Source organism: Dendropsophus ebraccatus, chromosome 14 (genome assembly GCF_027789765.1).
Source record: "Dendropsophus ebraccatus isolate aDenEbr1 chromosome 14, aDenEbr1.pat, whole genome shotgun sequence".
In the NCBI taxonomy this organism is placed as follows: Eukaryota; Metazoa; Chordata; class Amphibia; order Anura; family Hylidae; genus Dendropsophus; species Dendropsophus ebraccatus.
This window is the reverse complement of record NC_091467.1, coordinates 61,094,643-61,112,331: the sequence shown is the minus strand read 5'-3', so window position 1 is coordinate 61,112,331 and position 17,689 is coordinate 61,094,643. Positions and strand designations below refer to the sequence as shown.

At 45.7% G+C, this 17,689-nt stretch overlaps 1 protein-coding gene across 5 annotated transcripts in view; it reads left to right on the top strand.

The window, feature by feature from the left end:
• Positions 1 to 10,292, top strand: part of GAS7 (growth arrest specific 7) — an 86,981-nt gene extending 76,689 nt beyond the window's left edge. For all 5 annotated transcript variants that reach the window (XM_069952824.1, XM_069952823.1, XM_069952826.1 and 2 more), the window contains 9 exons: positions 356 to 445; positions 4,700 to 4,815; positions 5,492 to 5,566; positions 7,009 to 7,087; positions 7,269 to 7,397; positions 7,655 to 7,778; positions 8,098 to 8,177; positions 8,456 to 8,554; positions 8,637 to 10,292. In XM_069952824.1, the coding sequence (XP_069808925.1) occupies positions 356 to 445; positions 4,700 to 4,815; positions 5,492 to 5,566; positions 7,009 to 7,087; positions 7,269 to 7,397; positions 7,655 to 7,778; positions 8,098 to 8,177; positions 8,456 to 8,554; positions 8,637 to 8,750 (906 nt within the window). In that variant the 3' untranslated portion in view covers positions 8,751 to 10,292. The remainder of the gene's footprint in view (positions 1 to 355; positions 446 to 4,699; positions 4,816 to 5,491; positions 5,567 to 7,008; positions 7,088 to 7,268; positions 7,398 to 7,654; positions 7,779 to 8,097; positions 8,178 to 8,455; positions 8,555 to 8,636) is intronic.
• Positions 10,293 to 17,689: the final 7,397 nt, after the last annotated feature.

Here is a 17,689-nt window from a genome sequence, read left to right as displayed (position 1 = left end):
AATTCCACTGGTATTCCCTATACTTAGAGCAGGTGGCACAGGTGGGGGGTGCTCATACCGGTGATACCCCCACCAAGGTGGTGCCTCTCCATATTACACTGCTCTGGTGGGGACCTAAATCTTTAATGTCAAGAAGACCCCTTGTTACTATTAGGTCTTAGATCCTCTTCTTGTAACCCCACTCCCAGGATCCGGTGATGATGGGTTGGTGGGACCAGAGATCCATGAGATGAGAAGGAGCCATCATGGGCCCTACCCACCGCCATGTGCATTGTATACTATCACCTGCATTATAGCTGCTGAAGATGCAAATGACAAAACACCACAATATTAATGATGGTTTCATCCCCCACAGATAAACTGTGTGACGTTTCCTCATCCCGACACCATGCCGGAGCAACAACTGCTGAAGCCTGGGGAGTGGAGCTACTGCGATTACTTCTGGGTACGTCATATGCTGCTATAACCTGGGTGTATCCTGTATATAGTGATAAGGAGCATGCTGGTATAACCTGGGTATCTCCTGTATATAATTATATATGTACAGCTGGTATAACCTGGGTATCTCCTGTATATATGTACAGCTGGTTTAACCTGGGTATCTCCTGTATATAAGTATATATGTACAGCTGGTAAAACCTGGGTATCTCCTGTATATAATTATATATGTACAGCTGGTATAACCTGGGGATCTCCTGTGTGTATATATGTACAGCTGGTATAACCTGGGTGTATCCTGTATATAGTGATAAGGAGCATGCTGGTATAACCTGGGGATCTCCTGTATATAATTATATATTTACAGCTGCTATAACCTGGGGATCTCCTGTATATAATTATATATTTACAGCTGGTATACCCTGGGTATCTCATGTATATCATAATATACTGTAAATACATCTGGTATAACCTGGGTATCTCTTGTATTTTATAATACACTGTATATACATCTGGTATAACTTGGTTATCTCTTGTATTCAATAATATGGAACATGATGGTATAACCTGGGTATATACTCCATTTACAGCTGGCATAACCTGACCTTTGTGTGTATTTGATCTTTGTGTGGGTATTATACTCTTATAATAACCTCCTTACACGTCTGATGGATGCTGTTATAGCGGAGCTCTGTATATAAGAACGATCCATTAACCTTGCGATATTGTCATTACTGGCTCTTTCTTTGTGCCGCCGTCTTATCTTCTTCGGCCATGCAGCACGTTCTTCCCCCGGGACGTCTTGCTCTGGCTCCATTATTCACCCGTCACCACGTGCTGATGATTGTCAGGTCCTGGTGGCCGCTCTGTGCTCCCGGCTGTCAATAGTGATCATGTGTGTATATGTGGCGGGTCGATGATGGGGCCCGGAGGACACAGCAGTAAATATATATATATACCTGATGCTACAACATCGGGAAGGCGGGACAGAAATACAGCCGCAACTCCAAAGATACCCAGCAGCGACTGTACGGTGGTGTTATGTGGGCACTATATGGCAGTATGATGTGTGTATACAGCTCCACACATAATATCCAGACTCTGTAGGGAAACATTGGTTGATCGCTGTCTTATGGTGTTTTTTGGACACTATGACGGTATATGAGCACTGTTCGGTGGTATGGTTTATGCATGGTGTGGCACTATTATATGGGGACTGATGCAGGACATTATGTCATTACAGTACAGGCAGATTATACCTCAATGCCCGGACGCTTTTAGCCTCAGACGACCTCGGGGGTTCCACATAATGTTATAATTTACAGTGTGGGCGGAGTCATATATCTGTAAGATCCTAAGGAGTCCTCACCAGACACATGCTGCTGATAGTCCCATCTGTAACATTTAGGGCAGAGCGGTCATATGTCCTCAGATCACCGGACGTGAATAGTTATAAAGAACTCTGATAACCCCTTAGTGACCGGCCTTAAAGGGGTTATCCAGCGCTACAAAAACATGGCCACTTTCCCCCTACTGTTGTCTCCAGTTTGGGTGGGGTTTTGAAACTCAGTTCCATTGAAGTAAATGGAGCTTAATTGCAAACCGCACCTGAACTGGAGACAACAATAGGGGGAAAAGTGGCCATATTGTTGTAGCGCTGGATAACCTTTTTAATGACCCAGCCACCTTCATCCATTTTTTTAATTGCTGCCAGATTTTTGCCCACGTAGACAGATGAGGTCTTGTTTTTTTTAAGGGAAAACTTTTTATTGCTGACGTTTTCACATTCATAAAACCTATCAATTTTTGTTAATCCTTTATTGAAGAGATGATAGAAAAATGTCAATGAAAAATGTCATATTTGTGTATGTTTTTTTTATGTTAAACTTATGATATTCCACGTTCGGTAAAAATACAAAATAAATAAATGTATTTTCTGGGTCACTATGGTTTGGCTACCAAAGTTGTTTTTTTTAATTATTACCAATTTGACACAATAAAAACTATCTTCCTGAAGAAAAAAAAACACTAAAAACTGTAGCCACAATGAAAGTTCCATAGCGTTCCTATCCTTCACGTGACCGAGCTGGTTTTGGGGGGAAAATGTGTAGTTTTTATTGATACCAAGTTTTGACCTTTTGATCTCTTTTATGACGTATTTTCTGAAAAGGATTGATAAAATACAGCTATACTGGTAATGTTTAAAAAAAACAAACATACAGCGTGTGTCGTGCGATATAATGAATGATATAGTTTTATAGCTTATAGCTATAAAATATAGCTGTAGTGCAGTGTATTGTCTATGTCAGCAATGAGCTGACAGGCAATCTACACAGCCAAGGCCCCTGGGATTACCATGCACACCATCGGGAGCCGGGACCTCGCTGCGGGACTTTACGATCATGTGGGTATGCCCACGTGGCCACCGGAACCCATTACATGCCGCTGTCAGGGATCCTCTGCTCCAGATAGTTACAGGGGGAGATCAGCCAGCGTAGGAGCCTTTAATACATAAGCTGTAAAAAGGCGTATGTATCGGAATAAAGCCCATTAGTGACCGCCCGTGAAAAGCCGTATTGGCGGTCACTAACACAGGTTAATAATATTGACTATTCCAGTGATGGCTGATGTACAAGTGTCTCATTTTATGGCACTGCTGTAAACATGTTTCTGCAAAAACATTCATAGTAGTCATATTCTTGTATATAGGAGCAGTATTATAGCAGTTATATTCCTGTATATAGGAGCAGTATTATAGTAGTTATATTCTTGTATATAGGAGCAGTATTATAGTAGTTATATTCTTGTATATAGGAGCAGTATAATAGTAGGTATATTCTTATATATAGGAGGCAGTATTATAGTAGTTATATCCCTGTATATAGCGGGCAGTATTATAGTAGTTATATTCCTGTATATAGGAGGCAGTATAATAGTAGGTATATTCTTGTATATAGGAGGCAGTATTATAGTAGTTATATTCCTGTATATAGGGGCAGTATTATAGTAGTTATATCCCTGTATATAGGAGCAGTATTATAGTAGTTATATTCTTGTATATAGGAGCAGTATAATAGTAGTTATATTCATGTATATAGGGGCAGTATTATAGTAGTTATATTCTTGTATATAGGAGCAGTATTATAGTAGTTATATTCCTGTATATAGGAGCAGTATTATAGTAGTTATATTCTTGTATATAGGAGCAGTATTATAGTAGTTATATTCTTGTATATAGGAGCAGTATTATAGTAGTTATTGATGCGGAACTTGTTTTCTCTTACCTCATCATTGACTGTTTGCTGGCTTCTGCTCCGAGCACCGCGGGAATACGGCATCTTTATATGGTTGTAGCCTCCTATACGGCAATATATCCACCTCCATGTACTAGGGCATATTATACACTGCTGTGCTGGTTACCTGTTTTCTCTTTGTGGCAATTATAGTAGTTATATTCTTGTATATGGGAGCAGTATTATAGTAGTTATATTCCTGTATATAGGAGCAGTATTATAATCGTTATATTCTTGTATATAGGGGGCAGTATTATAGTAGTTATATTCTTGTATATAGGAGCAGTATTAGGGTGCCTTCACACATACCGTATCGCTGCGTTTTTATCGCTGCGTTTTTTTCTGCATTTTGTCTGCGTTTTTGCTGCGTTTATTACATGCGCATTTTGATTTTCACATGATTTTCATGTGAAAATCAAAACTCGCATGTAAAAAATGCAGCGATAAAAACGTGTTAAAAACGCAGCGATGCGGTACGTGTGAAGCTACCCTTATAATAGTTATATTCCTGTATATAGGAGCAGTATTATAGTAGTTATAGTCTTGTATATAGGAGCAGTATTATAGTAGTTATATTCCTGTATATAGGTGCAGTATTATAGTAGTTATATTCTTGTATATAGGAGCAGTATTATAGTAGTTATATTCTTGTATATAGAAGCAGTATTATAGTAGTTATATGGTTCAGGGAAGAAAAAGAGTGCTGCACCTCACACCTATGGCTGATACTAGTACCTCTCGGCTGCATAAAAAACATCAGAATTCTGTATGTGAATTGATCAAGCCACACTGCCCCATGTACCTCGTGCAGGTATCTGATACACATGGGTCCCTACACTAAGTCCACACTGTGCCAGTCTACTATAGTAGTTATATTCCTGTACATAGGGGCAGTAATAAATTGCTCGGCAGGAGTCCTCGGTAACCTTCAGACTATTCCTTTAATGATTTGCCTTTCTTCTTTACAGGCAGATAAGAAGGATCCACAAGGGAACAGCTCGGTGACCGGATTTGAAGAACTCCTCCAGAAACAGCTTAAAGGAAAACAAATGCAGAAGGAGATGGCAGAATTCATCCGTGAGCGGTAATCATGAGCGGCTTCTCTTCTCCCAATAATCGCTTCCTCCACGTACTTCCCTCCTGGGTTTTAACCTACTTCACTCACAATGTAATTCTAATGGGAAACTCTCCAGACTCCCCAGTAAATCATATTGGTGAATATTAATCAGGAGGGGGGCGGAGATGGAGGTTGGGTACTGCAGACTAGAAACCATCACAGACCGTGCTTGATCCCATGATGGAAAAAGTATGATATAGCTGACCATGGTCCACTTCTACTTCATACAAGTGGAGGGCAGTGCCTTAGCCTGGGTTGTCAGCATCTGGGGCAGAGCAGAGTATTGTCAGGATCGGTTGGTCCCGGTGATCTGACCCCCAGCAATCAGCTTGGTATTCCCCCAAACTAATTAGATAGCCCAGTTAGTACTTACCCCTCCCCCCCTCCAGGATGCTTCTAGTAATATTTCACTAGGTCGTATAGATGCTCTGTGCAAACCCATAAGGGAACCTGTAAAACTCCACCAGAGAGAAGCAGCAACACTTAGTGCCTCCCATAAGCTTCTTAAGGGCCATTGTGGACCATCAAAACCTCTGATGACATCATAACTTGTCACATAACCATGGTCCTGGACTGTCCGCAGTATTTTGAGCTTAGAGATCCTCCAGGATGTCTCACTCAGTTTCTTTATTTAACGATTCAGGATCAAGATTGAAGAGGAATATGCAAAGAACTTGGCAAAACTGTCCCAGAATTCCCTGGCAGCACAAGAGGAGGGGTAGGTGTATTTAAAATAAGATTTTCTAGGAAAGTGCATCTGTACTTTCCTTCTCTTGTTTCTCTGATTGTAAAAGTCAGTGCCACCCTATAGGTTTATTAGGAAAGTTGTCGTCAGGCTCAGTGCTTTATATAGGGAAAAGGCCCATGGAGGTCTCTGTTCTCTGTATTGCTTGTGGCATTGTTCCTATACACCTGTATCTGTTGTTGTGCACCACCATCTAGTGGCCATTCTGTATGATTACGGCACTATTCATCTGTTATCTTGCACCACCATCTAGTGGCTGCTCTATAGTATTACAGCTCCATTAATGTGTTATCCTGTAGCACCATCTAGTAGCTGGTATGATTACAGCTTCATTTACCTGGTATTCTGCAGCACCATCTAGTGGCCATTCTGTATGATTACACATCCATTCATTAATTATCCTGCTGCCCCATCTAGTGGCTGTTCCGTATAATTACAGCTCCATTCATGGTTAAGCTGCGTGTTGTGTCGCTACATAACTCTTTTGTTAAACTCCATGAATAATTCCTTTCAGTAGAACAAGAGATGAGAGGAAAATAAAGACTGTGACCAGGGAATTACCTCCTGCAACATGATGCAAATCAGATCACTCCATTATCCATAGACAAAGGCGAATAGAAGGAGCTGTTAACTTATTGGGGCCTGGAAGGATTGTAGTCCAGCTTCTGTAGCGTTATACAACTCAATTTAGGTGTCCTCATTTACTAATAAGGAGAATGACATTGAAAAGAAAGTACAGCAGAAATCTTCTGGGCTGAGATTAACCTGCAACACCTCATCTCTGCAGCGTGTCACTTTCTATCACAGATTAAAGTAAAAAATGTAACAAATCCTCAGTTGTTGTAGAATCCCTCCCAGTATAGGATTTTGTGGGAATGTGATGGGGATTTCTCCTTTCTTTTAGTGTCATGTTGATATCCCTGGTGATCTAGTGGCCTGATGATATCCTTGGTGGTCTAGTGGCCTGATGATATCCCTGGTGGTCTAGTGACCTGATGATATCCCTGGTGGTCTAGAGGCCTGGTAATATCCTTGGTGGTCTAGTGGCCTGGTGATATCCCTGGTGGTCTAGAGGCCTGATGATATCCCTGGTGTTCTAGTGGCCTGACGATAACCCTGGTGGTCTAGTGATTTGATAATATCCCGGTGCTTTATTTATCTAATAGTATCCCTAGTGGTCTAATGATCTAATACACATTACACCATGCTTTACACTCCAGAGCCGCTCCATGCTTTGCTCTGATCTCGTCTTGTTACGCAGCTCCTGCTCGTTCATGTTATTTACAGATATTATAAATATCTTATGTACGTGAGGACAATGTGACATCTACAAAAGAAGAAACTAATAGGTTAGGGAATTTAGTGAAGACCGGTACAGATGTAACATATTATAATGTTATGGTCTCTTCTGGCAGGACCCTAGGAGAAGCTTGGAGCCAAGTGAAAAAGAGTCTAGCAGATGAGGCCGAAGTTCATCTAAAATTTTCCTCAAAGGTAATAAAGACCCCAAACCTTTCTATACTGTTCTTATGAGGCCTGAGGTCCCTGCTGCCGCCATCAGAGCTCAGTACCACACAGCGGGGTCCGGTCCCCTTCGTATGAGGGGTCCATATAGGAAATCAGGACTAATGTTAATATGGAAGTACAACTCCTATCGTCTCCTTCCTTCCTATAGTTACAGAGCGAAGTGGAGAAACCGCTGCTGAACTTCAGGGAGAATTTCAAGAAGGACATGAAGAAGTTTGATCACCACATAGCGGATTTACGGAAGCAGCTCGCCAGCCGATACGCTTCAGTGGAGAAGGTGACTCCTTAATCTGATAAAAATAGAGGAGGATAAAGGGGAACTCCACCCAAATATGTTACTATTATATCAGTGATGTCATCCAGGGGGCGGGGCTGTGACTACCTCTCACACATGATATACAGGCTGGTTGTCTGCAGTAATAGATGAATAGCTGTTCCTGTAGCATAAAGATCATGTATTGTGGATGGAGTGACCCTTGAAGCCCCGCCCTCTCCTTATATCCTGTCACGTTACGTTTTCCGTCCATCTTACAGGCTCGTAAAGCTTTGGCCGAGAGACAGAAAGATCTGGAAGTGAAAACGCAACAACTGGAAATAAAACTGAGCAACAAGACAGAAGAAGACATTAAGAAAGCGCGGAGGAAGTCAACACAAGCGGGTGAGTGATTTGTGTCATGTATTACTCTTTTGAGCTTGGATTTAGGACCATGATGCTTTGCAGTGTCAGCACCGGACTCTGCTACTTGTCTTGTCATTGACCAGTGGGCATGAGTGATGGTCATTGGTGGCCGCCATCTCCCAGATGCCAAGGCCTCTCTGAAAGCTGATCCCGCAGTTCGGGATCTGTAGATTCTTGGACTTTTCTCCTCTCGTAAACGCGGCCGCTGTTCACCATATTGTCCTCCCCCATCTCCACTGATCAGAGATTGTCTGTACCATGCCTCACCCTTTGACTGTTCTCTGTCCCCTTTCTGCAGGTGACGACCTCATGAGGTGCATGGACCTCTACAACCAGGCACAATCCAAGTGGTTCGAAGAGATGGTGACAACCACATTGGTAAGTGTCCAGTCCCCGATGCAGGAACCATTCTATTCCATATGTCCCATTATATACACATACACTTCATGTCTTATTGGGAGAATCTTCTGGCAGACTCCTCTTAATTTTTTTTTTTTTAATTGGTTGTTCCTGTGTCCCTGTGATAACACTGACGAGTGATGGATTTGGTGAAGCAGTATATATTGGGAGGAGTGATGCATATTGGGTAGAGTTACCCTCTAAATACTGGAGATTCTTCCTGGCTGGAGCATCTCATGTGGTCTTCTGTTCTGCAGGAACTGGAGAGACTGGAGGTGGAGCGGGTGGAGATGATCCGTCAGCATCTCTGTCAGTACACACAACTACGGCACGAAACAGACATGTTCAACCAAAGCGTAAGTATCAGACACTTCATTGTCTCCACTCCCACGGTCACAGGTAAAATGTGTAACCTCCATCTTTGCTCCATCTCTGCAGACGGTGGAACCCGTGGACCAGCTGCTCCAGAAAGTGGATCCTGCCAAAGACAGGGAATTGTGGGTGAAGGAGCACAAGACGGGCGACATCCGACCCATAGACCTGGACATATAGACTGACGGCCACCGCTGCTGGGATGTTGTACATTGCTGTAAAATACACAAGGTCATTCCTTGCCGAGTTACCAAATCACTATTTTTGGAATAGGGGACACTGGGATTTGTTTGTTTTTGGTTCTCTGAATTGCCAGTCATCATGGTGCCAACTAGCTTAGCTTCTCTGGCAGGGGACCCTATAAAGCCTGTGCCACACTGGATGGTGCCGCATAAATACAACATATCGCCTAATATACGAAAAGTATTATATGAGCAAAACTAAACTGTACAAACTGTCACCTCATAGGGGACCCCCTTACGCCATGGGTGCTCTAAATGGTGCCCCCTCACCCAAGAGGAGTTTTATTGAGCGTTCTTGGTTAACTTTAACTTCTTGGATGTCTCACATGACTTCAAGACTTTTTAGACTCCCTACATGGATGGGGAGGGTTTACCAAGCGGTGAACTAAGACCTCAATGCCTCCCAACCTGGTGAAGACTATTGGCACTCACCAGGTTATCTTTGAATTGTAGCTGTAGACCCAAGACCAAGGGGGTGACCACCAATGGTGTCCTTGCTTGTTCAGAGAATTTTCCAATTTTGGGCCATGGACCCCCACATCAGCCAAAAAGTTCAAAAAGAATGGTCACAAAAAACCTCTGTGACCATCTTAACCAATCTCTAGCCCTCAACCCTCTCCTGCCACCCGAAAATGAGTCCAGTGCCAATACCACTAAGCGTCCATTACAAGTGACGGCCCATCATCTCCCCAAGGTAGTCATGCTGCTCGAACCCCATATCTTGGACCTTGATACTTTGTGACACACAGAATATTTTTGAACATTTTTATTTTTTACTGTTTTAGTTAAATTTGAAGAAAACATTTTTGACCCAGGCTGTCAGCAAGAGGCGGCCAATTTATATCTGTATACTTCTGACACTGCGGATCCAGAATGAGAATTTACTATTGTGAAAAACCGCATCAAGGACAATGATTCCCTATAAGACTCGGTGCCACCTAGTGGATGATTGCTATAAAATACTACAAAAACTTTCTGTAAAATTTGTTTGTTTCTGTTTCACAGAATGACTGTTACCAATTTTTAAGCAGAATTTCACCCAATTTCTCCACTTTGCTCTCCGATACATCCGGTTCATGCGATTCCCCCATATAGTGTATATTGTCGCCACCTGTGTATATTCATGCCCCGCCCACTTCCTGTAATATAACAGATTTCTAATCCCTGGCCCTGCCCCCTCCTTGCCTGCCTAAACACCCTTCCCACCCCCCCCCCCCCCCCCCCCAACCCCATTCCTTTGTACAGATCTAATGTAAAAGACAAAAAAAATTCAGAGTCTATAAAACTAATTTAATCGGATGAAGCGGAGAATTGTGTCCAATGTTTAACGTTCGTGTAAAGTTGTGATGTCATAAAAATGTTTTCAGGAAGAGACGGATCCGGGAAAAACAAGCAAAAAATGTAAACAAAAAAAACCCTAAAAACTGAGGAGATTCCCGCTGTATATCCAGAGCTCTAATAAATCATCTATATAACGAAAGCTGACGTATCTGTCTGATTTATCATCAAAGCTACAGAGAATGTACTGAGAATAACACCCAGCTTAAAGGACAGGAGAAGTGCTACTGTGCACTGTAAGTATATATGTACTAAGGATTACACCTAGCATACAGGACAGGAGAAGTAGTACTGCGCACTGTATATATATATACTGAGGATTACACCCAGCATACAGGACAGGAGAAGTGGTACTGTGCACTGTAAGTATATATATACTAAGGATTACACCTAGCATACAGGACAGGAGAAGTGGTACTGTGCACTGTGTATGTATGTATATATATATATATATATATACTGAGGATTACACCCAGCATACAGGACAGGAGAAGTGGTACTGTGCACTGTATATATATATATATACTGAGGATTACACCCAACATACAGGACAGGAGAAGTGGTACTGTGCACTGTATATATACTGCGAATAACACCCAGCATACAGGACAGGAGAAGTGGTACTGTGCACTGTGATGGAAGGAACCTGCTAACCCCACTCCCCAATAACCCAACAAAAACCACAAACACATTGCTGGCGGTAATGGCAGCATACGCTGCCCTTTATTAAACATTGTAAACATAGAAAAAAGAGGAGGCCCGACGCAAATCACACCCTTTCAGGAAAAACGACCCTATACTGAGGATAGCCCGTACCAGACCGGCCCTCCCACATTGGCAGCAGCGCTCCCATATAGGAGAACTGTCCCTGTCAATGAGGCCCCTAACCTAAAGTGCAAACCTGGGCTGAAAGGATCGTGATTTCCGCCTTACAATAAAAAATTCAGTACAACCAAACAGATCATTAAACACAAGAAATACAACACAATAAATACAACAAACAAGGGTGGGAGGGTGGGATCTGTAAAAGTGCTGTGTCCCTGGCCAAAATCCCTGTCCTTTTATACACAAAAACCCCCGTCCCCTTTAACACCTAGCTGAGCTCACTACCTCCCCCAGGTATTCCCGCTAATGACCTCTTTGTCTCTACACAAAGGCCATGCCTGTTTTCCCCCTACCCCACCCTCTAGCAGCGGCCATCTTAACCAGCCTGTAACTCAAATACTACCACAACTACCGTTCGAGCTAAACTACTCCCCCCAACTAAAAACCCCACTAACTGTCGTGGTAGCAGGGACCCCCCTGATGGCTCCTTGCTGGGAGACCCCTTTATCCCCAACTCGTCACACTATATACTGAGGATTACACCCAACATACAGGACAGGAGAAGTAGTACTGTGCACTGTCCATATATACTGAAGATTACACCCAGCATACAGGACAGGAGAAGTGGTACTGTGCAGTGTCCATATATACTGAAGATTACACCCAGCATACAGGACAGGAGAAGTGGTACTGTGCATTGTCCATATATACAGAAAGTGTGACGAGTTTAGGATAAAGGGGCCTCCCAGCAAGGAGCCATAAGGGGGTCTGTGCGACCACGACAGGGTTAGTGGGGTTTTGTTAGTTCGAGCATAATGGTGGCAGTAGTTTGGTTACAGGTAGGCTAAGAAACTAAGATGGCCCCCGATAGAGGGTGGGGGAGGGGGGAACAGGTATGGCCTTTGTGTAGAGACAAAGGAGTCATTAGTATGCAGAGAGAATACCTGGGGGAGGTAGTGAGCTGAGCTAGGTGGTAAAGGGGGCGGGGTTGGAGAAAATAAAAGGACAGGTAACCGGACCAGGGGGACACATCACTTTTCAAGATTACCTGAGGAGAGAAGATCACCTGGGAAGACTGAAGCAGCTGCCTGAGCCATAAAACCTGAAGAAAGAAGCTTGCAGCGGCAGCTCGAGCTATAAAACCTGAAGAAAGAAGCTTGCAGCGGCAGCTCGAGCTATAAAACCTGAAGAAAGAAGCTTGCAGCGGCAGTTTGAGCTTGTGGCCTGTAGATGAGCAGCCAGCGCATCGAGGAGTTTGGAGCGTCCCAGCTCAGCAAGGAGAGGAGCCTCAGGTGAAGCGGGTCCTGCGGCAAGCGGGAGCAGTGAAGAGGGAGCTGATTGCTACTAAAACTGGTAAGCGTCTAAGGGGGGGGGGGTTTATTCCCTCTAAGGGGGGGGGGGTGCCACATCACATAGCCCGGGGTGTGGGGTTCTGGCTCCATCCCGTCTACCCCTAGGGGCCTCTCCGCTGATAGGTGTAGTCACTGGCAGGAGTCGGAGCAGCTGCTGAGCAGAGGATTGTCACAGTTTTGGCACAAGGGCAACACAGCTGAGAACCAGGCTGACCATGCAGAGGCTGGGCATGCGATTCTTCGTTGTCCTTAGTCAGGGCACCAATAATTACCGGGTATAAGGCAGACTTGGATAAGGCAGAGTAATGGGTGACGCTGCAACAGGCTGTGATAAAAGCGTATTGAATTATGGGAGTAGTAGTGAGACTGAAATTGAGATGCTGGGCAGAATGAAACTGAGATGAATACTTGCTGTTGATGATTAGAGAAGATATTGAAAGGAATGACTGAAGAACGGCACCCAGATCTGGAGAATAGATGAGAATCTTGAGAACTTGAGAATAGAACACAGCCAGGAACACTTTTAGTAATGCTGCAGCAGAGCACACGTATCTCTCTCCTGACAGGGGAGAGAGAACACACACTTGTCTCCCTGATGGTGTAGGACAAGACTGAGGTAGAACAGGAAGTCACATGGTATTCCCCAGCCAAAGCTTGATGGCCATTGGAGTTACCATGGAAGCAGGGGCAGTCACGTGACATCTAGCCATTGCATCATCACACCATTAGGCATATACAGTGAAATATACATGAGAAGTACCACACTTGAACACTGGGGGGTGACATAATACCCTTAGGCACTGATAACTGAATATGCATACAAGAAATGAATGGAATAGCAGACCTGAACACTGCAGGGGGTGACACAATGCACACAGTTTGCAGTGGACCATAGCTTTCCAGAACAGGAATGGTTATAATAAAGGTGCAGAGATAGTTATGGAGAAATAGTCTGTTCTGGAACACTGCATACCTCCCTACTAGAAATGAGCCGACCTCAGCGAACCACAAGCTGAGGTAGATGTGGATGAATGAAACATAAAGGACCAAGACAACAAGACGAGAGGAAGGTATGTGAGAGTGAGTATGTAGGTGTGTGTTTCCCACGCTCAAGGCACAGGTGAGAGAAGAGAAATAAAAACCCTAGTGGCAGGACTTCACCTAGGGGTGCCTAACGTACTCTGGTTACAGGTAGTTAGTGCGTGAACCATCTGACATGGAAGTCAGGACTACTTAACTGCTGGCGGGCGACCCTTAATATTCCAGACAGTTTGACAGTAGGTTTCCAATGACAATGAGTTACCCTACTGGAAAAAGAAACGTGAAGACCTGTGTACTGCCTTGGGTGTCTGTGTGAAGTGACTTGGACACCTGGAAGAGAAAGAAGAAAATAACAAAAGCAAACGTACATTTTGCGCGCCATACATACCAGTCAATCATACAACACAATTACTCAATAGGCCAGACGCACGAAAAGGTATCCAAGGTGCAGTATGTATGAACAAATGTACATGTTGAGTGTGACTGTGTAACGACTACTGTGTGTTGGGGACAAGACAGGGATAAACAAACAATGGAGACACAAGGAAGGGAACATAAAAAAACAAAACACTGCGAGGTCCTGAGGAGAACACTGGCTCAAAGGAATCTTTCCAGTGGATAATACAATATACGAAGGAAATACAAATGTGAGAAAATACACTCTTTAGAAAATAGACTTTTTAAGAAAATAGACTTTTTAGAAAATGGACTTTCTCTGAGACTATAGATATATACTGACTTCTTACTCAGAGGAGGAGGAAAAATATCTGACTTTGATACGAGAATATACTCTATGAGAAGATAGACTTTTTCAAAAGACACACTTTACTCTGAGACTATCTAAATGACTTTTCTGCTTACTCAGAGGAAGAAAATATATAGATATGACTCTGATATGAAAATAACCTTTTTGACTACTGTAGTGCTATAATAGAGTGCAATAACGAACTTCTGACAATCACATATTCATGAAAGTGCTTTAGGAAGAACTGGGTAAGTGTCTCTGTTTGGTAGAGTCTCTAGGCAATATAGACCATCGTCCATGTAAAGGCACTGGGACAGGCACTAGAGAACAGTGTAACAAGTTGAGTGTCCATCAGCACATAGCTGGATGAGAAACAAGGGAGCTTGGTCAGGAGGACCAGGTGCGAACCTTAAACGTTGCAAAACTTTCTAATCACACAGCAAACAAAACAAGAACCGCTGCATGAACAGTTTTTAGGGTACAAACCCACTTGCTGGATCTGCAGCGAGTCTCCTTGCTGCGTTTTTGCAGCGAGACTCGCTGCAGATCCCAGCCCTATACTTTCATTAGTAGAGAAAATCGCAGCAGGGATGTACATCCCTGCTGCGATTTTGTCTGCAGCCCTCCCCATTAACCCCCTAGCCGCCGGACATTATACATTACCGGGTCCCCGTTCCTGCTTGCTTCGGGGCTCCTGGTGTCTTCACGGCCCGCCCGGCCAATCAGTGCCCTGCGGCGGGGCAGCGCACTGATTGGCCGGGCGGAACGTGCCGGGATACGCCGAAGCAAGCAGGAGCGGGGACCTGGTAATGTATATCCTGCCCGCCCCCCCTGCAGCCCCGATCGCCCCCCCGCACCCCCCGGCCGTACGATAGCCCCCCGCAGCCCCGATCGCCCCCAGCCCACGGCTGCATGATCGCCCCCCGCACCCCCCGGACGTACGATAGCCCCCCGCAGCCCCGATCGCCCCGGCCGGGGGCTACGGGGGGCGATTGGGGCTGCCGGGGGCTATCGTACGGCCGGGGGGTGCAGGGGGCGATCATGCGGCCGGGGGCTATCGGGGCTGCAGGGGTGGCGGGCAGGATATACATTACCAGGTCCCCGCTCCTGCTTGCTTCGGCGGCTCCCGGCACGTTCCGCCCGGCCAATTAGTGCGCTGCCCCGCCGCAGCGCACTGATTGGCCGGGCGGGCCGTGAAGACACCGGGAGCCCCGAAGCAAGCAGGAACGGGGACCCGGTAATGTATAATGTCCAGCGGCTAGGGGGTTAATGGGGAGGGCTGCAGACAAAATCGCAGCAGGGATGTACATCCCTGCTGCGAGTTTCTCTGCTAATGAAAGTATAGGGCTGGGATCTGCAGCGAGTCTCGCTGCAAAAATGCAGCAAGGAGACTCGCTGCAGATCCGGCAAGTGGGTTTGTACCCTTAAGGACTTTGGTCTCTATAGCGAACTGGTGGTGTCCCTCGAGTTGAGCACTCAGACCGTCTCAGCGTAAGGACATTTTCCTCAGCAGCTTGCTCTGGCACAGGTTGGTGATCAGCCACGGCAGCTGGTTGAGGAGGAAGAGCTGCGGGCTGCAGTGCTGCAGGAGGTGGAGCTGCAAGTTGTAAGGCTGTGGGAGGTGGAGCTGTAGGCTGTAAGGCTGTGGGAGGTGGAGCTGTAGGCTGTAGAATTGTAGGATGAGGGATGACCGGGATGCTCATGGGAATCCCCTGATAGCCAATGGGTATGAGGAACGGCTCAGTTTGGAACATATCTTCGAGAGAGGGCGGTTTAGATGGAGCCTCTGGGGCAGGCAGAGGTGTCTGGACAAGGTCCTGAAGATCCTCTCTCTTGCAGCGTTTTATCCTGTTTCGATGCACAGTTTGGGGGGCTAGGCCCGGCTTTTTGACCTCATATACATCAGTCTCTGGATAGGGAATTGAGGAGATGGTATAGGGTTCAGGTTCCCAAAGACTCTCCAGTTTATGAGAACGGTGATACTTCTTAAGCCAAACTTTGTCTCCCACTGTTAGTGGTGCGGCATTCGCCCTCTGGTTGTAGGCATGCTCCTGGCGCTGTTGGGCTTCTCCCATTTTTTTTATCAACAATCTCTCGGGCATCCTGATTCCTCCTCTGATGCTCCTGGACCCAGTCAGTTTCAGGCAGAGGGTTGAGAGTGTCAGGGACTTGAACTCCTAGGGCGCGGTCTTGAGGAAGCTGACCTTGGCGCCCAAACATCAAATAGAAAGGGGAGTAGCCGCTGGAGCAATGAGTGGTGTTATTGTAGATTTCCACCAGCTCATCCAACAGGTGAGGCCATTCGACCCGTTTGGCCACTGAAGCTGTCCTTAGCATATTGATGAAAACCTGGTTGATCTTCTCGCAGAGGCCATTCCCTTGGGGGTGATAGGCCATAGTACGTAGCTTCTTACACTCATGGTAAGTGCACAATTCATGGAAAAGTTGATACTCGAAGGCCGGACCCCGGTCTGTCAGTAGGGACTCTGGGCAGCCATAGTGTTTCACGTATTCCTTGTAAAAGGTAATGGCTGTAGTCCTGGCGGTCAGGTCCCTGACAGGCACTACGACCACCCACTTGGAGTAGTGGTCGACCATGGTGAGAGCATAGGTGTATCCACACCTCGTTGGAGCCAGCTTTACGTGATCTAGGGCGACAAGCTGATTCGGCCGGTGGGACATGATGGGATGTAAGGGGGCTCTGGCCTCTCTTCCCCCAGCCTTAGACATGTTGCACGCAGGGCACTCGGCACACCAGTTTTCGATATCTGCTCTCATCCCGATCCAGTAGAAGTGTTGCCGGATAGTTGCCTCAGTCTTGTGGACCCCAAAATGACCGGACCGGTCATGGTAGGGGTCTAGCACCATCTTGGCGTCTCGGCGGGGAATCAGGATTTGGTGGCACCGCTCTCCCAAGACTGGGTCCAAGGAGTTCCGGAGGATTAGGCCCTTGTGGAGGAAAAGTTTCTTTCGCTGCCTCCAGAGTCATCTCAGTTCAATGTCAGGATAGGGCCTTTTTATTCGCATGGGGACTCGACCCGTGGAAAGGTAGTCATAGATCTCCCCCAAGACTCTGGACTCCTCCTGAACAGTTTGCCACCTGGCCAGGTCCTGGTGAGCACTCGGTTGAGAGGGAGGTCCTCCTGGCTTAGCCGCACTCACGACACTCTGGGTGGCGAACCTTTGATGGGGGGCATCTCAACATCCTCCCAGTCGCGGTCCTCCGGAGGTTCCTCGCTTTGAGATAGCCGGGACAAGAGATCCGCATTGACATTGGCCTTGCCACTGCGGTACTTCATTTCAAAATTAAAACTCGCCAACCGGGAGGCCCACCGTTGTTCTAGAGCACAAAGCCGGGCGGTATTCAGGTGTGCGAGCGGATTATTATCCGTATAGATGGTGAATGGTGTGGCCGCGAGGTAGTCTTTAAATTTCTCTGTGACGGCCCACACTGGAGCCAGCAATTCCAGTTTGAATGAGCTGTAATTGTTGTCATTCTTTTCGGCACCACTGAGGCTTCGGCTGGCATAAGCAATAACTCTCTCCCGATTATCTTGGACTTGAGATAGCACGGCC